The sequence below is a fragment of the Paramisgurnus dabryanus genome, chromosome 19, assembly GCF_030506205.2.
Source record: "Paramisgurnus dabryanus chromosome 19, PD_genome_1.1, whole genome shotgun sequence".
NCBI lineage: Eukaryota > Metazoa > Chordata > Actinopteri > Cypriniformes > Cobitidae > Paramisgurnus > Paramisgurnus dabryanus.
In genome coordinates this window covers 32,894,047-32,919,958 of record NC_133355.1, presented here as the reverse complement: position 1 = coordinate 32,919,958, position 25,912 = coordinate 32,894,047, and the positions used below count along the sequence as shown (strand labels likewise).

The 25,912-nt window shown below is 39.0% G+C and overlaps 1 protein-coding gene across 2 annotated transcripts; it reads right to left on the bottom strand.

Moving 5' to 3' along the window:
• Window positions 1-1,709: 1,709 nt before the first annotated feature.
• LOC135779945 (uncharacterized) lies at window positions 1,710-25,912 on the bottom strand. Of its 2 annotated transcripts, none has more exons than XM_065290879.2 (9): window positions 25,575-25,912; window positions 23,805-23,957; window positions 14,900-15,005; window positions 13,492-13,612; window positions 11,350-13,389; window positions 5,123-5,291; window positions 4,874-5,036; window positions 4,189-4,321; window positions 1,710-2,149 (listed from the first exon to the last, which is right to left on the bottom strand). In XM_065290879.2, the coding sequence occupies exons 1-9, from the start codon at window positions 25,643-25,645 to the stop codon at window positions 1,986-1,988; spliced, it is 3,120 nt and encodes a 1,039-aa protein (XP_065146951.1). In that variant the 5' UTR covers window positions 25,646-25,912; the 3' UTR covers window positions 1,710-1,985. The 2 variants fall into 2 exon arrangements, with proteins under 2 accessions (XP_065146951.1, XP_065146952.1); XM_065290880.2 differs by having other exon boundaries at window positions 5,123-5,285.

Genomic DNA, 25,912 nt, shown 5'->3' with positions numbered 1-25,912 from the left:
CTGTACGACACTTGCATTACAGCCCCTATGCTAATAGGATTTTGTTTCTCACTCCCGGTCTCATCCTTGAACCAGAGGACACTGAGACTAAAACAGACCCAGTTCCTGCTGCCTTGAAGTTCTTTAAACCACTGATCTACTGGCCTCCCATTAGATGCCCAGCCGATGGTTGACCAGCAACAAACAAGTGCTTTCCTTTATTATATTTTATTTTATAGTAAAGTATTTTATATTAAAGTATTTAATATATTTTTTTTATCAGATTTTTCTGTTTTTAATAATCTAAAGCTGCTTTGGAACAAATAAACTTAGCACTTTATAAATAAAAGGTAAAGTTTTAAATCAGGCCTAGTCCACACGGACACGGGGCCTTTTATAACCGTGACTTTTTCGTCCACACAAAAACGCAGTATCAGGGCGCTGAAACCAAACATTTTGGAAAACCCCTGCCAGGATGAGGATTTTAAGAAATGCCGGTTGCAGTGTTGTCATGTAGACTGTAAAACCAGGGTTTTTGCCTTGCAACGTCACTTTTGTTAGGCTTCTGATTGGCCAAGGTGGCTTTACGATTTGGGTTATATCGCCACCTGCTGGTGTGGCATGCTCTTGAAAGCCTGTTTTTGTTTTTCATGAGGACGGAGATTTCGTTTAAACCGAGCATGCGTGGAGGGAACTTTTTTAGGATAAACTCCAGTCATAAAAATACCCGTGTCCGTGTTGACTAGGCCTCAGAGAATGAAAAAAATTCAATAAACTCGGTTCCCTACAGAAATATAAATAAAACTTCTCTTGACATTCATCTTCATTATTGTGAAAAATAATACACAATGTGTTTGAAAGGGTCCATATTTACCAAAGCAAAAAATATTGAGACGCAAGAGATTATGGGCTTTACTCAAAACATTCAGCTTTTTGAACTTGAAAGCATGTGTATGAATTTTAAGTCAAAAAGTTACATGAACTAAGACTTTTGATTGATAGGTCCAAAAGGATAAATTGTAAGTAACGTTTAGTCACGACTGCTTAAGTACAGACAACATACGTGCATTAAACTCAAAAACAAACTTAGCAGCAAGTTGGAGATTTTGTGTGCTTTACAGTACATATTTTAGAATACAAATGCATAGAAATAAAACTTAACTGTAAATACGATTTACAGAAAGTATTTTTGAAAGTCTGCAAAATGGCACATCAATATATAAAATCTGAAATTGGTTCCTGTTGTTTTCACCCAGGATGAAAAACCCTCTCATCTACCGCATTTAGTATAACTTACACATAGACAGATACAAAAAACAATCTCAGAGTAGGATGTGTCTTCATGTGTAAGAGGATTTAGATAAAAGCATCTGCTGAGTTAATATTAACAGGACACAGCAGATGACTGAGTGCAAACGTTTCGACAGTCATAATGCATTTACTCTTCTGCCTTCAGATGTGTTTACTTTCACAGGGTCACACTATCAGCGTTGAATTGAATTGAGTATTTTATTTCCAACTACAGTCTAAAATGCCTTACTGTTGTTATTATTATAATTATTGTGCTAAGTAAAAACTGTGACCAAAACAAGTAGAGAACTTCATAAAAGGCTTTCAGAGAATAAAAATTATTTTGAGGTAAATATTTATTTAAAGTTAATGATTTTCTCTTTTGAGCTCATCATCACTCGCTTCTGTTCTTTCACACACAAATGACCAAAATCCACATTTTAAGAAGTCATTTAATAAAATGAAAAACTATTTACAGGATTTCTAACTATTTATAAATCATACTGCTGGTACTAATACAAATACATTATCTTCTTTCATATTTTTGCATTACAGATTCAATTTCATTTCCACAGTTGCCCAAAGAGGATGTCAGATAATAAACTTATAACATGATTGAAGGATGTGTGTAGCTTCATATAAACACAAATGGTCATATGTTGATTTGAATAGTGATAAGAGCAGTTTTATGTGTTTGAGTCCAGGTGCTGAAGGATTCATCTGATGTCAGCCGGTCTGAGCTGTCGTTCTCCTTCAGCTAAGAAGATTTGCATTGCGCGGTAAAGCAGATGAACTCCTAACTCTCGTTTCTTCCGGACAGGCCAGGTTGACACCACACCATAGTAATCTCCACGCTTCTGGTTTGTCAGCATCTTCAGCCCTATTAAAAATAAAACATGAATATTAATAAAACTCGAAACAGACAAGTCCTTGATACAAACTAAAAAGCAGAAATGAGAATAATAAGCCAAAAAGCCCTATTTAGCCAGTAATTGTTTCTAATGGGGAAGCAAGATATTTTCATCATTTACAGGGGGTAGTAGTTCAAGGGATTTTATTGCCGTCTGAATCCACGAAAATTGTTTAGAAGTTGAATGAATCAGAAGTTGTGCAGCATGCTCTGTGAGATATATGCATGCTCTTCCTGATATTGTATAATGCAAAACATCATGATCTCGCTGTCTTTGCAATGTTTTAAGAGAAGGACAATTAGTCATCAAGGACTACACCGGGGTTTCTTGCAGTTTTGGAAGACATCGCAAAAGAATGGTTGTGTTGCCAAGTTGAATGGTTCAGCTGGAGGTGGTGTTTCTTTATCCAATCCGGGATATTTTTCTAAGCAGGCTGTAATGTGAGCTGCTATGGTGGGATTGTCTGGGTGAAATGAGAAGAAGATCTGGGTGTCATCAGCATAGCAGGAGAATCCATGTGCCTATATGATAGGTCCTAAATATATTGTGTAGATGGAGAAAGGAAGTGGACCAAGCAGTGATCCCTGAGGGACCCCAGTGACCATCTGGTGAGCAGTGGACCGCACACCCTTACAAGACACCCTGAAGGATCTCTCGGGGAAATAAGATTGGAGAGGAGTACCTGTGATCCCTAGCAATGATAGGATGGCAAGTAGGATCTCATGATTGACTGTGTCAAAGGCTGCAGATAGGTCTAGTAAAATCAGAACCAAGGATTTGGATTCTGCTTTAGCTAGCCATAATGCTTCTGTGACCCCTTACATTGCTGTTTAGGTGGAGTGGTTGCATTTGAAGCCTGACTGCTTGTCATCGAGTAGGTCGTTCTGAGATAGAAAGGAGGATACCTGATTAAAAACAGCTCTCTCAAGTGTTCTTTCGCAATGAACGGAAGAAGCGAGACAGGTCTGTAACGTTCAGTAAGAGAGGGGTTCAGCATGGCTTTTTTTAAGCAATGGAGTCACCCGAGCCTGCTTGAATATGGCATGGTCACGTTTCCCCACATGGTTTTAGACGTGAAATGTGAATCAATTAAGTAATTTGTGCTTGGCCACTTCTGAGGGTGCTTGAGCCGAAAATAACAAGGTTCAAGTGAAGAACCTTATTGGGGTTATAATGCTTGAGTGACCAAGGGAGAATATCTTGCCTCATCTACTAATCATAGATGGGTATAATCGTTTATCATCATATATTAAGAAGTATATCTCCATCAAAAATTAGATAATGATACTGACCGAATGCTCTCGGCACATATTATACATCAAATCCGCTTTATCCCGGCCTCATACTATTGAAAAATACCCCTTTGTTGGCAGAATATTTTTTCAGCAAAGTCCTCTAAGTGTACAGACGATTGTTTGATGAACGACGACATGCAAAACGACCATGGATTACATTCAAACTTGCGTCCCTTGTGAGAACTTGGACCTGAATACAATCCAAATGTGGCAGTGACATGGATCACAGCACCCCCTAATGTGTGTTTTTTTACATTCTAAAGTTCACCATTTGTAATGTTTCTAGTCACATCTTTATTGATTCTGCAACTGTTTACAATGTCTTGTGGATTTATTTTAGAAGTGGAGGTTTTTTACCAAAAACGTTTGCATGCATTTAGAGGGTTTTGTTGTGAAAGACATGAAATGACTGTAAAGTGAAAATAAGGCATTTTAGTCATTGTCATTAAAGTGAAATTAGAAAATTACTTAACATAAGAAGCTCATTTACAAGAAAACATGTCAGACGCACTTCGGGGGTTTTGCATCTGAATTTTTCAATTATTCTTACAGTTAGGATAATGCCATGCATTCTCTATGTTTCATAATCCTCCTATTTTCTTTATCCACAATCTAACACATTTACTGTTAAGAACTATAGTAATAAATCTGAACTGAGATGGGAATGTATGTATTTGTAATCTTCAAGCAATAAACATCAAGCGTCTTCTCACCGATAGCATCCACCATACAGGCCTCTCGTGTGTAAGCTTCAACAGCGATGACGTTCTGGAAACAATGCAGAGAGATGACACCGTGTCCACTGTTCCAGATCTGTAAGATGTGCTGTACTTTTGAACAAAGTTTCTGTCAAACAAAACACATACACCATACATCAACATTCATACTGCTGAACACTTCATTCTCATTTGCCGATACATCAATGAGTTTAGTTATTATAGTCTGATAACCCGCTACAGCAGAATAGCAGTACATGATAGCAGGCCATCTTCTTATAATTTCTGCATGCATTTTTGATATCCATATTTTCTCATTAGCACCACTAATATAACGACCCTCTACAATCCTACAGACCGTTCTTTTTACTGGTAGTATGACTAATTTACACCTTATGAAAATCTGATTTAAGATGAGGTTTCTTTGGTGCAGTTGATGTGTTGGTGTGATTCTGCACATGACTTTATTTCAACATTGGTCGGGTTTGACATGTACAACTTAAAAATGTTTGTGAAGCTGCTTTGAACAGTAAACATTGTGAAAGGCATCATTAAAATCCATAAAAATCACAAAAGCTTTTCTCTGGATTTGTGTGTGCATCATCAGTCTACAGGAAGACAAACCAGCTACAAAACACATTTCCACAGGTCTTTGTTAAAACTGTAATGTAGGCAATGTTACCTTAGATGTCTTATCTCCTTTGAAATACTCCAGAGCTTCATAGAGGTGACTGTAAGGTCTTGAGCGTTTGCCCTTTCCAATATAAAAAACAGCACTGATGAATGTCTGGAAACACTCTTTAGGGCTCATGGACCGACTTCGATAAGGTAGATTCATAGTTACTCTATAAAAAAAAGAGTGAGAAAATAATTTTCCTTTAATTTGTCATGAAATGTAAATGAAATGCAGCAGAATGTGAAAAATACATACCGTGGGTCAAGAAGCAGGTAGTTAAAACTGGATTTAATTAAACCCTCACGCCATCTCTTGTTCTGATCGGGTTGATCAAACTGCTGACACAGCGCCAGCTCATCCGCCTGACAGTCAGGAAGAATAAACCTGACAAGAGCCTTTTCCAGTTCTGGCCCGTAACCTGTAGCTGACAAACACATCGCATCGCATCACATCATTATAACATTATCACATCACTGCATCTGCATCAGCACTAGGGCTGTGTATCGCCAACAATTCCCCGATACGATACGTATCCCGATACAAGGGTCCCGATACGATGCGCATCACGATACAAGACTATTTTGAATTACATTTTTGTTCAGAATTTGGTAACATTATTATTATTATTTGTTTATTGTACATTGAATAAGCAGTGTTGTAACAGTTGTGTTTTTGCCATTTATTTATTAGCTATTAGAAATATTTAAAATCTTTGAGTTAGTACTTAACTTATGTTTTTTTTAAAGCAGTTTTACAAAGATGTTGCCTTACTCTTGTCTCTCATTATTCTACATCTATGAATATATCTATAAACATGCAGTCAGACTTAATACTATTTAATAGAAATCAGATTATTAATGTGACAGTTATAGTTTGAAGTAGCTCTGTATCTCTTCTCTAGACATACACTTTTCACATGCAAATCTTTGTCGTGTTTCTTCTCAAATGCGTTGGTACTGTTTTATAAGAGCATGGCTAATAAAGCCCTTTGCAGTAGTATAGGCTAAGATATCTGCGCTTTCATACTGAACTCATTGACTTTAATGCGTGCGGGAGAGAGAGAGAGCGCGCGAGTACGCGGCTCACTATGCAGACAGCGAAACAGACACGCAAAGTGAAAGTATACCCCACCCCTCCGTGGGACACATGCGTCCTTTCCATATGGATCACGGATCAACAGCAATTCATCATGTTACTTTCAAAAGTACATCCAAATCGATACGGAAGGTGCTGTATCGATGCGCGCATCGTCAGGCGTCCATGACGATGTATCGTCGTATCGATATTCTGAACACAGCACTAATCAGCACATCATCGCATCCCACGTCACATTATCATCACATCACCACATCATACAAACACCCCCTTTGCATCATTGCATCACATCACATAATAACATCACCACATAACATAACATTATCACAACACAGCATCACATCGCATCACCACACAACATCATCACACCACGAGATCAAAACACATCACCACACAAAAGCATCACATCACTGCATCACATAACATTATCACACCATGGCATCACATCATATCATCACATCACCACACAAAAGCATCACATCACTGCATCACATAACATTATCACACCATGGCATCACATCATATCATCACATCACCACACAAAAGCATCACATCACCACACAAAAGCATCACATCACTGCATCACATAACATTATCACACCATGGCATCACATCGCATCACCACATCATCACACAACAGCATCACATCCCTGCATCACATAAACATTATCACACCATGGCATCACATCACTGCATAACATCATATCAACACATCACCACACAAAAGCATCACATCACTGCATCACATAACATTATCACACCATGGCATCACATCATATCTAGGGCTGCAGCTATCGATTCTTTTTGTAATCGATTAATCTAGCACTGAATCGATCGATTAATCGAGTAATCGGATAATTTTTTTGTGTGTTTTTAAACAACCAAAACAAATAATGCATAACGAAAATGACTTGGCTGTAAAATGTTCAAGCATTTGGCTTTTATTTCTAAAAAAACAGAGGTATTTGGCTCCAAGAAATAAGCCTATTTATTTCAATTTTTTACCCATTTAGTGTTTATAAGTGCCAGTGCCAACAATTAAACACTTTAATTTATTAATATGCACAACTGGTTTCATGCTGTAATCTAGCCCTGACATCAAAGTAAATATCTGGTTTATGTACATTTCTACACCTGCAGCATTTACCATTAGGCTTTTAACATATAATATATCATTTCTGGGATGAGCCTATTTGCTATGGTAACAACCTGTGTGTATGCGCGCACTAGGGGTGGCACGGTTCACAAAACCCTCGGTTCGGTTCGTATCACGGTTCTATTGTCACGGTTCACGGTTCAGTACGGTTCTTGTTGTTATTTTTTCTTTAAATTTTTAACACTCCAGAAATGTATTATCTTATTAATGTATTAATTATCCATAATTTAGGATACAGTATTAAAAAAAGTTATATCATGTAATCATGCACAAACTGAATTTGACTTTAAGCACATTGGACCATCTCTGAGGAAAGCCAGATGAGATTTTGATAGAGCAAGAGGGAAGACATTAATGATTTCAACATGCTTTTCATTTAATTGGCAAAAAAGAGAATGTGTATTGCCATCTACATAAACTTTATGTGCATTTTTAGCACACAAAGATAACTTGCATTTATTAAAATGCCAACTTCAGTGTAGCTCAGATTTATCACTGAGAGGCTGCTTTAATACTGAGAGTTTATGTGGACGAGAGAGAAACATAACCTTTGCACCTGTAATATTAAAATCTCTTTAAGTCTCTTTTGTCCACTTTTGACCACTTCTGATTACTTTGAGGGGCAATTTCTGAAATAAGATCGCGCAACTTTCACACGCTAGCAAAATGAAACTACGCGGAAATCAGCCGCTTTAATTTTATCAATGAAAGGCTAAAAATAGCGCTGAATATGAAAAGACGTAAAACATTGTTGTCAGTACCTCAGATTAGATAAATGGTCGGAGAGAAGGCGATCTCCTGTGGCTGTTGGAGCATATTCAACCCATAGACTGCAGTTCAATCTATTGTTTTATTTCCGCTGTCATCATAGGTAACATGAAATAAAAATATGTTTCCACACACCAAACTTATACGACGCTGGCGCATCCTCCAACTGCGGGCAGACTTCCATTTCTCTCCCACTTGCCATTTCTACACGTAACATAACCCGCAGTACTTATACTCCAAACCAGTCACCTCTTCTTTCGCGCGAAAGGGAAACACGCTATCTGAGGTCACATACAGGGCATGAGACTACATTGCGCATGCCATGAACCGTTGAACCGTGCGGTACACACGCGCTCCGAACCGAGACAAGCGAACCGAACGGTTCGGATTTTTTTCATGGACCGTGCCACCCCTAGCGCGCACGTGCACTTGTGTTTGTGTGTGTGCACGCGTTCTGTGCGTGAGGAAGAGTGACACCCCAGTCAGACGTTCAGTTGCTTCATTGCATTTTGGTACTGCAGAAATACATACATTACTTTTCAATAGAACGCTGCATTTGGTTTGCATCACTTGCATTGCGGCGCATTTTAGGTTAAGAATCCGTTCGAAAAATCACAACATCACGTCCCGCTGTATACAGTGAATGCATGCTGAAATTATTGTTGCGTGGCTACATAAAAGTTTAAGCATATGTGATGCATTGCGCGATCGGTCTGACTCGCGTGAGAGAGAATAACTTCCTTATGCTAAACTCCAATAAGACAGAGATTATTATTATTGAACAGAATATGTCAGATTACAAGTTGCCCATATATGATTGCACTGTGGTGCCGTTTTTTGGTACACACACCTGTAGTGCATGCGTGTGTGTGTGTGTGTGAAGGGGTTCTTTTTTAATCTATACTGTCCTGCAATTGAACGTGAATACGTTTACTACTTAAAAACATCAAAGCTAAACATCATATCTAGTCAAACCGCATAACGACATCGCTACAAATACAGTATGGGATTAAAATCAACGGAAGCTACGTTACCTTGTTTCATCGACGCTTGGTGAAACAGCAGTGGATGTTTTCGGTTCAGATGCTGAATGTAATGATAATGTAATGATCCCAAACTTTAGACAGTCTCTCTCTGCCGTTTATGGACATATTCGCTCCGCCATCGCGCCAACTAAATTCAAAATGTACCACGCGCTATGATGTGCTTCCTGAACATTGAACAACGGTCCGTGTGAATCAGATCTCGGCGCGTGTAGTGCGCGTCATAGGAATTTAACGAGGCTTCGAGGCAGAATTTTTGCCTGGAGGAATTTTTTGAATCGAGTAAATCGAGTAACTCGATGAATCGTTTCAGCCCTAATCATATCATCACATCACCACACAAAAGCATCACATCACTGCATCACATCATATCATCACATCACCACACAAAAGCATCACATCCCTGCATCACATAAACATTATCACACCATGGCATCACATCATATCATCACATCACCACACAAAAGCATCACATCACTGCATCACATAACATTATCACACCATGGCATCACATCGCATCACCACATCATCACACAACAGCATCACATCCCTGCATCACATAAACATTATCACACCATGGCATCACATCACTGCATAACATCATATCAACACATCACCACACAAAAGCATCACATCACTGCATCACATAACATTATCACACCATGGCATCACATCATATCATCACATCACCACACAAAAGCATCACATCACTGCATCACATCATATCATCACATCACCACACAAAAGCATCACATCCCTGCATCACATAAACATTATCACACCATGGCATCACATAACTGCATCACATCATATCATCACATCACCACACAACAGCATCGCATAACATTATCACACCATGGCATCACATAACTGCATCACATCATATCATCACATCACCACACAACAGCATCACATAACATTATCACACCATGGCATTACATCATATCACATCACCACACAACAGCATCACATCCCTGCATCACATAAATATCATCACACCATGGCATCACATCACTGCATCACATCATATCAACACATCACCACACAACAGCATCGCATAACATCATCACACCATGGCATCACATAACTGCATCACATCATATCATCACATCACCACAAAAAAGCATCACATAACAGTATCACACCATGGCATTACATCATATCACATCACCACACAACAGCATCACATAACTTTATCACACCATGGCATCACATAACATTACCACATCATGGCATCATATAGCATCACCACACAACAGCATTACATCACTGCATCACATCACATAACATTATCACACCATGGCATCATATCACATCACTGCATCACTAAACCACACCACGGCACCACATCACCACACAACATCATCACATCACTGCATCACAACACCATATCATATCACCACATCACAGAATTACAACACCACATCACTGCATCACACCACCACATCATATCACCACATCACTGCATCACAACACCATATCATATCACCACATCACAGAATTACACTACACTGAATTACAACACCACATCACTGCATCACAACATAATATCATATCACCACATCACAGAATAACACTACACTGAATTACAACACCACATCACTGCATCACACCACCACATCATATCACCACATCACTGCATCACAACACCATATCATATCACCACATCACAGAATTACACTACACTGAATTACAACACCACATCACTGCATCACAACATAATATCATATCACCACATCACAGAATAACACTACACTGAATTACAACACCACATCACTAAATTACAACACCACACCACCACATCACTGCATCACAACACCACACCACCACATCACTGCATCACAACACCACATCACTGCAACATAACACCACATCACTGCATCACAACACAATATCATATCACCACATCACAGAATAACACTACACTAAATTACAACACCACATCACTAAATTACAACACCACATCACTGCATCACACCACCACATCACTGCATCACAACACCATATCATATCACCACATCCCAGAATAACACTACACTGAATTACAACACCACATCACTGCATCACTCACAACACCATATCATATCACCACATCACAGAATAACACTACACTGAATTACAACACCACATCATTGCATCCCAACACCATACCATATCACCACAACACAATCACAACACCATATCACAGAATCACAACACCATATCACAGAATCACACCACCACATCACAGCATCACAACACATCACCGCTTCACATCAGCAAATCAAAGCATCGCATCATTTATAAGTGCACAATATGTGCTAGTGGATGCTTCCACACACAGTTTGTTTTTGGATTTAACTGTGTAGTTGTACAGCAGTGTTGGCTCTCTTTAAGCTTTATGACTATCTTTAAAAAAATTTTTAAATAGTAATACACACCAATGGAATGCGTTGCTGGACTCTGAAGGACTTCTCTGAAGGATTTCTGAAGGGATCTCTTGAGTTTCTGGACATATAATGGGCGGGTTTGACTATTTATGGGTCCTGGATCTTCTCCCAGTTCAATCAGTTTGTTTCTGAGATCCTTATCAGTTAATCCGCTCATTTCAACATCATCCTGCTGTTTGGCTCCGTGGCGTTTTTTGGTACGGTCTGGACTCGTAAGCTTAAGAGATCTCCAGTCGTAAAGAAGCGTCTCATCAGAGTTAGTGGTGCTGCTGGAGCAGAGGGAAGTGTTGGCCGTCACAGGAACATGAGTCTCGATGAGTTCATGGCCGTCTTCAGTGTCAGTATAGAGATATTCCACAGGCTCGATGCTTACATCCGTATATGACAGTTGTCCAGGGATTATAGAAAGGTCTGCGAGGGTCCGCCGTCTCGTGTGTCCTGACAGTCGACTCAGGCTGTATCTAGGTGTGCATCCGGATGCCTGTCCTGGATTCCTGGTCACGTTCTTCTGTGATTCGGGTGATTCACAGCTACTTCTTGATGTGTACTCTGGACTTTCCTGAAGTGAGCCACTTTTAGCCCCAGACTTTGTACCTCCTAAAGCAGTAGAGTTCATCTGGACCATTCTTCTGGTTTCTTCCGCTTCTTTTGAAGTCATAAGTTTCGCTTGATCATCAGTTGTTTCTTCAGGACAAACAGTCTGAAAAGTTTCATGTTTCTCCACGTGGCCATCAGCATCACTTCTAGGAATTAAGACGGTGTCAGCCATACTGTCAGATAACAGCCGTGTATCCGCTTGACTATCGAAGCTCGATGACAAACTCATTGAGCTCATCCGTGAGTCAACGTCATCTACCTGGTCGTATTCTTCATCGATACTACACTTGTATGGAGTGTATGGTGATTTAGCGGTGCTGCGTTGTGAGCGAGTGGGGGTAGGGAGCGTCTGCTCGAAAATAGAACAGTTGGACTGAAAGGAAGCTGAATTCATGCTCATTCTCTCTGAACATCGACTCTGTCTTGAACGCGTCCTCCCTGTGACAAACGGACTTGCAATGAAGTCAGTTTCAGCACTCGTAACCCCAGCTCTACAAGCATCTCTGTCTGCTGTAGATGAATGCGATTCTTCACTATGACACCTGTCTGATTCTGACATCACTCGGCCACAGTTTTGGCTTTCATCTCTAGCGCAAAGTCCTTGCGGCAAATCTGATTTATGGCTACAGACTTCACTCGAAGGTGGATGTCCATTGCTTTCAGTACTTGACAACACGTCACTTCTTACTGAATTCTTAGTTGGACTCCTGTAGGGGTTGCTATCACAGCTGTTGTACTCACTAGATCCACTACTGACAGGTGGTTGAATGGTACTCTTAAACTCTTCATCATCATCATCATCATCATCATGGGTCTTATCAAGAAGACCTGGCCCCACAACAGTCTTTTCAAACTCATCCTCCACCGTATTGGCTACTTTGGAAAAAACGAACACGTCATCAGGATACGTGACATCTATTCCTTGATTTTGGCAGATGGTAGCCATGCACTCTGATCCGAGGAAACCCGAGTATTCTGAAAGATCACTGGACTGATCAAGAGAGAGATAATGCAGATGATGATCTGGGCTTGAGACTGGGAAATAATCATCACATCCTCTGAAGCTGACGCTCTTTCTCTCTTCACGCTGAACAGGGTGCTTTACGCTGCTCTGAGATTCATTACTGTCACAATTTACAGCTGTCAACGCTCCTGCACTGCTCTTACTATCTAAAACAGAAAGAGAGGTACTGGACAGTATGGGCAAGACCTTATTCCAACCGTGAGAGTCACGCGACTCGAGATCGGATGTTTCTGAGAGCCAGAAAGCCTGAGTCTCTCTGTTCAAAGGTCTTTCGCTCAATCTATTGGACAGACGTGTGCTACTCAATGGTTCAACTCCAGGATGATCCAGGACCGAGATGCTCTCTGAACAAGAGCTGGAAGCTTCTAGACTGAATGTGCTGTCGCTCATAGATGGACCAGACAGAATCGCTGCAAACACAAGATGAGGAAATGACATAAATTTCTTCTCTTAACCTTCTATCAGGTCTTTAGTTGGCTTTCAATTTTAATTCTAGTCATAGAAAATCTTACAGTATTGAAATTTGGGTGCATCATGCTCCTCCAGTGATGTGTGGGCTTCATACTCTTGAAGCAGACTGGCACATTTACTGTTCTCCTCCTGTTCTGCCAGATCTGACGGTTTGTTGCCATCCTGTTTATCAGTGACCAAAAACAAATCATTCCCAAACCAGCCTTTACACAACAATACACAACAAAACACAAAGAAAGTATGTTTGGGGCTACATGCTTTTTACACTGTGAACTTTATTCAATGTTTACACTTGAAAAAGTCATGGTAAGAAGAGCGAACAAATACACATCAAATTATGCCAACATTATTTTCTCCGTATTAAACAATTGGTTATGTCTTAATCGAATGTAAACAGTTAAGCATCAGTATATTATATCAATGTATTCAGTCTTCAAGTAACAGCAGACCAATAAGAAGCACCTGTTGTTGTCTGTAGCCTCATTCACACAGTAAGTTTGGTAAATAAACATACATTTACCAGAATAACTTTACCAGTAACTACAAAAAAGTGCTGTATACACACCCATCAAAGTAAGATATCTATATATATATATATTTCTTTTTCTTCATAAAACTCTGGCTCTTTTGATCAAACAATGCTGTATTACTTTATGATGACTTCAAAGTGAACTGTAGAGAAAAGAGTCGCTAACCCGCATCTAAAACATTACACAGGATCTAAACATAAACCAAATAGGATGGCTGATTTAGCACCTAGCATGTGTGGTTGACTTCAAGCCGCAGGCAGTAAGCGCATCATCTGTGTCAAAATGTTGTGACAGACCTGAAGCCAGCATTTGATGTCATCAACCGTGCTTACACCGTAATCTTATTCTCTCTTCACATAGCATCACACCAGCAAATTACTGGTAATCGTACTTCTCTAACTGGTAAACTGCTGGCAGGACTAAAAACAGTCCTTTTCACACATGATCTTTTACCTGCAATGAACCAGTAAAGACTGTATGTGTGAAAGCAGTTTGTGTTATTAAAGTTAATCAAAGAAGAAAAGAGAAAATCATCAAAATTTTATTTGTACAGTACAGTCAAGACTATGCAATGTTCTTTTAGGGTCTAAACCTTCTGTATATATATCACTATGAGACTTATACTTGCTAAACTCACTTATGTTATAAACACTGTTGTGTTAATCAGTTAATAAAGTTCATCTCTAATCTGTGTTGTAGTATAATAATACATAGTAGGGTCATGTAAAGTCATCAAAAACCATGGGATTTATTTATTTATTTAAAATTAAACATTGTGTTCTTTCATAGACTATATGAACCCCTAAATTATCCTTGTCCACCTCCTGGCCATCTCAAAAACAAATGTATGAAACCTATTTTAGTACACCCCTAAAACAAATATCAAGACTTAACCACCAGCTCTCTGAATATATCTGACCTGATCTTTGAGATTGGGGTCTCCACCGTTTCTTAGCAATAATCGCAGATTCTGATAACAACCCCAAGATGCAGCGATGTGTAACGGTGTCAGATCCTCACTAGTCCTGAAAGACAAAGCATGTTTATAGTGACTACAACTTTATTAGAAAAAACAACTGCAATACATTAAGATATGAACAATAAGATAAATTCTTTCTAGAATATTCAAACATGCAGTATGTGTATACAAAACATGAAAGTGTGACAAGAGCTTGTCAAGTGTCAAAAAAACAGAAAAAGCACACTGTTAAAGTCCCTTTATTTCAAAAAAGTTTAAAACAGCAACGTTTCGGTCAGAAACCTTCGTCAGGCAATGTTGACAGAAACGTTGCCATGCTCAAGGTCATAACCTCAGTCATAACCTGCCGGTCGTAACTGTACGCTCACACTGCCGCTGACGAGACCATTGCCAAAAACGCTCTGGCTGCCCTGCCAACGGCGCTATAAAAAAAAAAAATGATGCTCAAATACATTCTCTGGAATCCTCTCAAGCGGAGGACTTCTATTAGTTTCTGCGTTCCGATTGGTTGCCGTCAAACCACATCATAACTCATTACCATAGAGTTGAGCTGATTTCAATTCTTTTCAATGCTCACACCGTCCAAGACACGACGCTGCTCGCTGCCGGCTCACATTGAAAATTAACGACTTCCGGCCAGTTTGGCATTCTGGTCAGACTGGAACCAACAACTCTCGGGTTACACTGCAAAAAATGACTTTCTTACTTAATATTTTTGTCTTGTTTTCAGTAGAAATATCTAAAAATTCTTAAATCAAGATGTATTTTCTTGATGAGCAAATGACCTAAGAAAATAAGTCTAGTTTATAGACAAACATATAAAATTTAAGTAAATTTGTGCATAAAACAAGCAAAAACAATCTGCCAATGGAATAAGACATTTTTTCTTGAATTTACAATTTGCTTGTTTTAAGCACAAATTTGCTTAAAGGGAAACTTCACCCATTTGCATTAAGCTTTGTATCGTTAGAACCCCAGTCATGTTTTTGAATGGTCGTGCATCCTTCCCTCAGTTTCCCCTGAGAGGGGAGAAATACTCATTCAGTGAGGCACTTCCTTAGCCTAGAAATCTAGACGCACCCTAGCGGCCGCAAAATATATTTGCTGCCAGGGTTTAGTCTAGGCACTCACAATACACTTAACAGCTCCAAAAACCAAAATTTGGTCAGGCCAATCACATCGTGTGTAGCGTCTGTGGGGCGGGCTTAACATGATGACGACAGAGCTGCAACGGTTCCTACTTGAAAACAAAGAATGGCTGCTGCTGCTGGCGAACAGCTTTCTTTTGAAGCGGCTTTGGCCGCGACTCTGGAGGACTTAGACTTATGTTTTTCTTTGAGAGAAGAGCAAATAACCCTACTGAAGTCCTTTTTAAGCAAGAAAGATCTGTTTGGAGTTTTGCCGACTGGTTACGGTAACTACGTCACCTTCTTCGTTGCTCTGATTGGTCATAGCGCTATCCTATTGCGTGCAGAGGCATTTTGAGGGACAACCTTATATCCCGCCCCTTGCATTGAGCCGTTTGTGTGAAGAGTTGCCAGACCTTACATCTTGATGTAGGTCTGGCTAACCAGGCTAGCACTTCCTTCTTTCAATGATGTAAAAATCGTCATTTTGCGTCATTGAAAGAAGGAAATCCTGTATCTCTGTTGAGTGTGAAAGACTACAGACACTCACTCCTCATTTTTCCAAAGTGGGGGCTATGGGTGGGACCCACTCACGCTAAAGACCTATTACAGATCAGTGGGTGGGACTTACGAAAATATACAAACACAGACGAAAAAACGATCAGCCGCCATCTTTATGCTAAGCTAAGCTAACAGACGTTGTGGAGCGAGCCAGACTTCGTGTTACAATAACAGCGGAAGTTAATCAATATGATATAGAAGAGGGTGATTTCACAAGCGTGATGCTCTAATCCGCTGTTCATTGCACCTTTATGAGCCACAATACAGCAAAGAGCTCAGGCAGATGGAGGAATAGGAGCCCGGGGAGTAGGCCGGAGCCTGGGCTTCGGCTTAGTAGAGAAGCCCGGACTGATAATGCCTCTACTCTCGCTGTGTGCCTTCTTTATAACATTTCTGCATCAGATAAGGATATGAACATTTGTTTGGTGAATGTTTCCAGGCAAGAGAGCAACTTTGCGTATTTGGAGCATAGATCGTAAAAAAATATGGACGTAGTGTCCGTGACATCCCCCATTGGCTTGTGAAGATCATTTTTGAAGCTTAAAGTAGGTGTTGCCTGTCGTCGCCATCTTGGCCGCGCGTCACCGCGAATCACTCGCGGAAAACCGAAAATGGGTAAAGAGGCGGGACATGCGTGAAGCTAAGGTGAAACCACGCCCGCCTAGCGCAAGTCTAGTGACAGCAGTGGCTGTTAAACCGTCACTCAAGCAGCCACACCCTTAATTATGCAGAAGTTTAAGGCTTAATATAATTTAAACGGATAAGATACAAAAAAATTCACCCCACTCACAGTTGTCATGAAGGGCAAAATTAGCTATATAGACCAAAAGCACTTTTTGTACCAGGCTATAAACATATTATTTTCTACTGTAAAGTTAGGTATTTTTAACATGGGAGTCTATGGGAATTGACCAGCCTCAAGTGGCCAGTCGATGAATTGCAGTTTAAGCCACTTCCGTATTGGCTTCATTAGAGCGATCGGAAGGTTGCCCCTCGATTTGGACATGTTTATTTCAAAGACGTGCTTTGGCTTACGAGCACAGAGCTGAGGTAGTGCGTCTGTGGAGATATTGTGCAGGGGACGCGTTTGTGTGCAGGATGCAGGGATAAACTGACGTCTGACTGTAAAGTGAGTGTTTCTATTTTCTTTGTTATACTAAGGTGGCATTTATGTACACAATAGCCTATCTGAGCGGTGTTTTATATGTCTATATGAAAGCAATGATGCTGATATTACACATATGTAATTACAGTAAACAAGAGACAAAAAGAAAATTGGTAAAACTAAATAAACATTTAATATGCATACCCTTTTTTACGTACTTGGAAAGACATTTGTACTGCGGATCTGAAACCGCAAGTTACTGTTTGAATAAGACTTTGCTACACACCAGGCCAGAGTGTTATTGTGTGTAACACAATGTAACATCACGTTTAAAAGTAAGTCATGATTGGTGTCTGTCAGGTGGCTATTTTCGTTGTTTTACTAACGTGGCATTTATGTACACAATAGCATATCTGAGCCGTGTTCCGATTAATGGGAGTGGCTTGCAGAGCTGTGCATTGTGGTGCATAGTGGGAGTTGTAGTTTTTCATCCAAATGTGCTCTAAAGTCACGTTCTGTCTTTTCTCGGTCAAATAGCCACAAAATTCTAAATTTATGTTACATTTCGACTACAAATATGACCCACTTTCAATAAAGATTAATGTTTCTACTGGTGAAATGCTCCTTTAAAATTGATGTTTTGTCTTTGACTTATTTTCTTAGGTCATTTTGCTCATCAAGAAATACATGGGTTAATACAGCGCACTTTCACTTTGATTCTATAGAAGTCTTTTCTGCACACATGCCACAAATGCTTGAGATATGCAAACGCACATTTGGACAAGCCAGCTTCATTTTGCAATAAGGTGTTGTGGACTGATGAAACAAAGATTGAGTTATTTGGTCATAACATACTCAGGCATTCTGATATGTTCTGGAATGGCCATCCCAGTCCCCAGACTTAAATATCATTGAACATCTATTGGGTGATTTGAAGCAACCATTAAACCTAACTGAACTGAAGATGTTTTGTAAGGAGGAATGGTGCAAAATATATTCATCCAGAATCTCATTACAGGCTATAGGAAGCATCTAGAGCAGGGGTTCTCAAAGTTTACATTCAAAGGTCCAAATCTGAACTCTCATCATTTTCATAGGTCCGGAAAAAATGGTTATTACAAAAATTGTCAAGCATAGTAATAACTTTATGTAAATCATTTGTTTATATAACAAATCAACACAAATGGTTTGGGAAAAAATAACAAGTGTATTTTGCATTTAAAGTAAAAACATTTTTTAAACATAAACACAAGAAATATGCCAAAAGTAACCAGGTGCAAGATACAGAGCAACCTAATGAGAGAAATGGCAGTGTTTGTTTTCCATCAGATGCATAAACCATGGCAAAAAAGTGTGGTTGGTAGGCAGAGACACTGACCAAAATAAGGGGTGCACCTATAAATTGGCTGATGATGCTTCCTATGCTTCTCAATGAATTAAAGTGAAATACCGCTACATCCAAAAGCCAGGGGGCGCTCTCGGGCAGAAACTTAATATGCGCTGCAGACGAAGAACTAGACCTACGCAGCTCAAGGAAATGTCTTAAGGATATATTTATATTGCTGTTCTTCAAACCTTTTCAGGTATTTTCATGATAATAAAGAATATGTATAAAGATTATGTTTGACGAGTGTTGATTTTTCAAATGCATGTTTTAAACGACTCAAACCAACAGTGATTTCAGATTGATAAGGACTTAATGATCAAAAGCCGTAGTACATGAAGTAGCTGTGCATAATATCTGGGTGTGATGGCTACAGCGTGACACAGGAAATTTTTTAATAACTCGTTTTATTTTCGGCCCAGGAATACTCTTAAATCTAAAAAGAAAAGAAAACTAAACGAATGGTTTACAAGTTTAATATGCATTTGTAAAGTAGCAAATGCACACATTTAATCAATCACATAGAAATTAATGCACTTGTACTATGAAGTGGACGCGGGTCCGGATCAAGTTCCCGTCGGGTCCGGATCCGGACCGGAGTCCGGACTTTGAGAACCCCTGATCTAGAGGCTGTTATTTCTGCAAAAGGAGGCTCTACTACATATTCATATGATTTTTCTGTTTGGTTGTCCAAATTATGCACCTGTCTAATTTTATTTTAATGCATATTGCACATTTTCTGTTCATCCAATAAAGTTTACTACTGAAATATTACTGTGCAGTGTTTCCCACAGGATTTTGAGACTTGTGGCGGTGATGACGTCACATTCTAATTAGCATATATGTGACGTCATCACGTGTTTGCGTTTGATCCGGTTTGATCGAGTGTTGGCACCTGAAATATGTTTCACTTCTACTCTTTGATCTGTCACGTTATATTGCATTTTAACACAACTGATTGCTATTATTTACATATTATCAGTTCTGTTGTCAGACATTAAATGAGCAGACTATAGCCCTATTCGGATGGGATTAGTTTTACGGTTGTAGATGGCGTAATGTAATTTTACCACAGGACGTCTGTAATATTGATGGTCAATTCGGACGGGATTAGAAATCTCAGTTAAACATTCAGAAGTGGGAGGGGTAACTCGATTGCGCAGCAGGTCACCTCTCTCGTCGTCATGTGCACGTTCTTGATATCAACATGACACAGACGAGAAAAACTCGAAACACTGTGTTTAATTTCAGTTTGGGGAGAACGTCAGTTTCAGGAACAGTTCTGTGCCTCTGAGAAGTGAATTTGACTTTTTAAAGTTTGTGTCGTGTTATTCAGGAACTGACTTGCCACTGACTTGTTTTTTCGCCTAGAATACAAGTAAATGCTTAAGCGCTTTTATATTTGAAAGAAACCCGCAAAATAACAGGAAATTACGAAACGTACGTGTATGTTTACAGCTGGTATATAAATCACCATACATTTACATTGAAGTCTTACTGCCATGGGCGCGGGAAGTGGGGGGGCTGCAGCACCCCCTGGTGGCAAAGATTTAAAACTGCGATGACAATAAAATAATGGCTTATAAATATATCTGATTGTTTGTTTCTGTTCCAAAACATTTTGTATGTCATGCTTGGGGTGTGTGATGAAGAGAGGGATAGTTTTAGTAATTTTAAAATTATTTAATTTAATTCAGTGTTTATTAGCCAATCAGATTTGTTTTAACGACGTGATTGCGATTCAGCCCTGCGAAGAGACGGGTTGCAAGGCAACATAACTGGTTGCGCGCAACCGAGAGGCAGAAAGAAGAGATGTCCATTGTGTTGTAGGCTAGTAGCTGTGTCTGTAAGTCAAAATGCCAAGGAAAATAGTACCAACAAGTCAGTGCTGGGTGCCTGATGTTAACATATAGATGTGACTATTACGTTACTAGTCTAACATTATAATTCATACATGTATCACAGTAACACTGCAAAAATAAAGACAGAAAAACAGATCCAACTAAAATCAAGTTTTATTTATATACATACAATAAAGAACGCTTCAATAATTAAGGTTGTTGCAGTAGCGGATCAGCTCACCAAGCGGGCTTTCTGCCTCCTGGATGCGCGCTGTGAACCCTGTAGTAAACCTGCAACCCGTCTATACGTATAAGCATAACAGACAAGCATGCACACTCACAGCCACAATGAAGAATGCATTTAGGCTATCTGTATCTATCAGCTTCGCAATGTCTCAGAAGAGAATTTTGGATTTTTTCAATCACACAGCCTAAAAGTCCCGAGGACTAGCGTTATTTCTCCAACTGACTCATCCTGCATATCAGAGAAAGGTCATCTCTTCAAAAACTATTTAAAAATATAGCCAAATTGTTTCGCGGTGTTTAACGCACATGTAAATGTTACAGAAAATTAAAAGTAACATTTAAAGTAAAAAAGATTGAATTAAATGATTAAAACGACATGAAAGGAACTAAAGTGTAAAGCCTCTATGTACAACAAGGAACATGCGCATTTAAGAGTGGTGGGCATTTCAAATATTTATATAAATTATTCCCATGCATCGATTTTAATGTTAAACATCTATAAATTCAAATGAATCTATATGGAATATATTCCGACAATTTAGGATATGATGTTCGAATTTTAAAGTCGAAAAATATCTTATTTTTACACCGCCGTAAAGGAGGCATGGCAAACTGAAACTAAAACTTAACACACAAATATTACACTTACGTGTAAAAATATAATTATATGAAACCCGTGAATTAAAAGGTCCACTAATCGCCTTAACTCGAGTGATGTCAATAAAGTTTCCATGTTAGAATTTAGAAATAGTAAAAACTTAAGCAAAGGAAAACAAAAAAGGCTACTGGCACGAGTGAGAATATATACATAAACTGTTTCCATGCCTTCGACTTTCCTGCAAACTTGCTCAAAGTGAATTCTCCTGTTTTTCTTTTTTTCTTTACATCTTTAAACTCCATGTTGCACTTAAGCTACGCTGCAACAGCAGACCCGGTGCGTGATGCGTGCCAGAGGAGACTCCGCACATGACTCGCGTTGCATTTATTAACTTTTACAAAGCATTTTGTAATTTGTGTAACTTTTCGGACACCTTTTTTACTTGGCCTAGTCTATATATAATATTTCTGATTATATGGCATAGCTTTCTCCCCACCCAATGAGGCTAATAAAGTAATAATGAAAAATATGCTTAATCAATGGCCCGGCTAGAGGATAGTAGCAGAAAATAACGACCCTGGCAGAGAATTTAAACTCTACTATGTTGCAATAGGCTATGTAGTTTGTATGCGCCGTCAGCTCATCTTTACTTTATGGATGGGAGGTGCGAGTGAGTTTTTAAAAGAAGACATTTATAGGTAGAGTGGTCTGCAGAATGAAAAGCTTGTGAACAACTTATAACTAATGATTATAACTTATAACTCCATACCCCCCCCCCCCCCCGGCTGCATCCGCACCCCAGCACCCCCTACCGAAAATATCTTCCCGCGCCTCTGCTTACTGCTGTTGCTCTTCTCATCAATGTCTTGTTATGAGCCCCTTTTTATTTAAATGCGAGTTTTGTCGCGTATAGCGCAGACAATTGGGTGCAAATTCAGAAATATGAGAGAATACACAGTAACTGTTACACAAAGTTACTACAAAACACATGCGCAGGCATATCGCATTATAGAGAGGGAGAGAACGTGTGTGGGAAACACTAATGCCAACCTTTCGTCAAGTCATCGCCGTCTTCTCTGTCAGTAAAATCTGTGACTGTTGACGTTTACGCGAAAAAGAAAGTATACGGAGGAAGAGGAACGGACATTGAAACACCGCCACCTTTTCACGCTCGTGAGAGAGAGAGGGAGAGAGAGAGAGAGAGAGAGAGAGAGGCGCGCGCTGCATGCAACATAGAAAGGGAGGGCGCGCTGGGTGCTTGCAACAATGAATTAAGACGTTTTTAAACAGTAAAATATAAATGTAAATGGGGATCATGAAAAATCTATTTGTGGCGGCCGGCGCTGATTCTGTGGCGGTGCGCCACGAATAAATCAACGTATGGGAAACACTGTCCTTCAGTTATTTAATAGATCAAAACGAAATTGCTGATCCAAACACTTAAATATTTCATTTGAATAAATGAAAATCATGGATATTGTCAGGGGTTACTAAACTTTTGCATACGACTGTAAGGCCAACCACCACCATAATGTTCCAATGCTAGCAGAACAAAGTGAAGAAGTTTAATGGTGTTACATTAGATAAGATAATTCAGCGTATAAAAGGTGAGTAAAAGTGGATCAGTGATGCGCAGGTTTATCCAAAATAAACAGGTGCCTGTGGTGGTCACTCGCGGTTATGAGTCATCCAAAAATATTTTTAATCATATTCAGGTCGCAGACGGTCAAGTCATTTGAAATAAAGATGCCAATTAAACCTTTTGTAATTTATATAGTTTACAATAATATAAAGAACACACTATAGTTCCTATGTTTATAGCCCAAAGACGCTACGATAAGCATGTACTACTTTAAAAAAAATGCGGGCCAGGAAGCGGGTCAAGGAAAAAAAATGTTGTGGTCATGTTCGTTGAAAATGTCGGTCGGGTTGACATTGACCCGTGCATCACTGATATGGATACAATGTCATGCTATAAGTTACCTGAGGTTGGGATCAGCACCGTGTTGCAGAATGAGTCTGAGGCATCGCAGTCCTCTCTCAGACTCTTTACCTGCAGCTAAATGAACCGCTGCTACACCTTCCTGAATAATAGCATTGGGGTTTGCACCCTGACACAGTAGATTCTCCACACATCTGTAAACAAGTCAACATGATTACATTCATATCATATACATACACATTCATACAGTACATCTATATATACTACACTTAGAGCTGCAAAATTCTGGTAATTTTAACAGGAATGAACTGGTTGCCTACAACAGAGAACTTAAATGTAGTTAAAAAAATCTTGCTGCAAAATTGTGTTTAAAACAATAAGATTTAATGTAATTTCAGTTGAATTTCTACCCTATCATATGCACACAGCACATTGCTTACTGAAGAGCCATTGAGGCCACACCCCCTGCATCTACTTGCATTCTTCCATAACATGCACAGATCATTTCTTAGTCTTGCACACAAAATAATGTCAAAATCTTGGGATATCCATGCAAAAATGTCCATCTTTGCATGAATTCATTGTGCTGTGTGTAAGTTAGTGTGCAACAACATTATGCCATTGTAAAGACAAATACACTGACTGAGAAAACATTTAGGGGAAATAATTTTAAAAAGTACCCCAAAACCACTATTATAAAAATTAGTATTAATATAATTTTTTAAAAGAAAGCTGTTATTATTTTCATCAAGCCTGCATTTATTTGATCAAAAATCCTTCAGAATTTATTAATATTAGAATGATTTCTAAAGGATTTTTGACCGAATAAATCCAGGCTTGATGAGTGTAAGTATCAGGATTCTACAAAATTTATATTACCTTGCATGCATGTCTGCTTATGACCAAATAAATGTTTATTTTTTTGCATATGAAATAGTTTATATACATTTCCAAATAATTCCCATAAATTCCGGTAAATTCTCATAAATTCCCCAGATTAATTTTCCATGGCAAGTTTGAGGAAATTTACCAGAAACTTTCCGGCGCTTTGCAACCCCAACCACACACAAGATCTTTGGTCTCAGGTCTCGCCAAAGCATATTCTATTAATAATATATTTTCTAATGTCAATTGATATAGTTATTTATAACATATTTTTTATATTAGCTTGGCTTCTTTTATGTATGATAACATTTTAAACAATGATAAATATTTATCAAGTAAATCAAGAAATTATTAACAAGTAAAATAAAATAAAATCAACAAGTAAAACAAAAAGTGTTGAGTAAGACTATATAAAAAGTAGCCCTCCAGATTGTTTTATCCATTGTCATTGTGATAGCCCTTGCTCACAAAAAGGTTGGAGACCCCTGCACTAGATGAAGTCAGTCTGTGTGAACTTCAACTGTTTAGAGTAGACTCACTCTCATTTAATAATGGATTATATTTATATATTTTTTCTGCAGTGAAACACAACAATGTACCGTGATGATCCTATACTAATAATTATAACTATAATTCATGCAAAAAACTCACTCAAATAAATATAAACAATGTTTAACTGCCAATCAAACCTTAGACCTGCCTCGTCCTGACCTGCATGCTATTTTCCCCAAAAGCAGAGACCAGTTTAAATCTGAATTTATTATACCATTACAACAACACAGGGCACACGCGCATTAGTTTAAAATTCCTAGTTTAAAATCAAAAAAGTTTTGCATTGTTTAAATATAGAGTACTGTACTGTACAGTACGGTAAAGTATAGCTAAGTACAGTACAGTACAATACATACATTACATTCTTATCTTACCGTGCATCGGTTTGATTGACGGCTTCGATTAGTAATGTCTCTATCTGATTTCTGCTGGAATGGACACTCATCTCTCTGTGCTGTCCTGGAGATTACGAGTTTTTATCACTCATCTCTCTGAGATTTAAATCTACTGTCAGGTTGATCACTTAAACTGTTAAAAGCCCCATAAGAAACGCGAACAGCGGCTGTCAACAACAATGAAATTTCCCTCCATTCGCCGTTTTCCGCTGATGCAGCGCGACACAGCGCCACTTGCTGTTCAGGAGCCGCGCGGCGCCGAAAGGCAGATGCTAGATTGGATACAGCTAGGGACAAATCTCGCGAGATTAGGGTTA

What these genes read in the sequence shown, in the direction of transcription:
- LOC135779945 (XM_065290879.2), bottom strand. Translation starts at nt 25,645, where the DNA reads ATGAGTGTCCATTCCAGCAGAAATCAGATAGAGACATTACTAATCGAA. An exon ending in TCCAGCAACGCATTCCATTG is followed by an intron (nt 5,292 to 11,349) that starts GTGTGTATTACT and finishes TGTGTTTGTCAG; the next exon opens with CTACAGGTTACGGGCCAGAA. An exon ending in AAGGAGATAAGACATCTAAG is followed by an intron (nt 4,322 to 4,873) that starts GTAACATTGCCT and finishes TTTGTTTGACAG; the next exon opens with AAACTTTGTTCAAAAGTACA.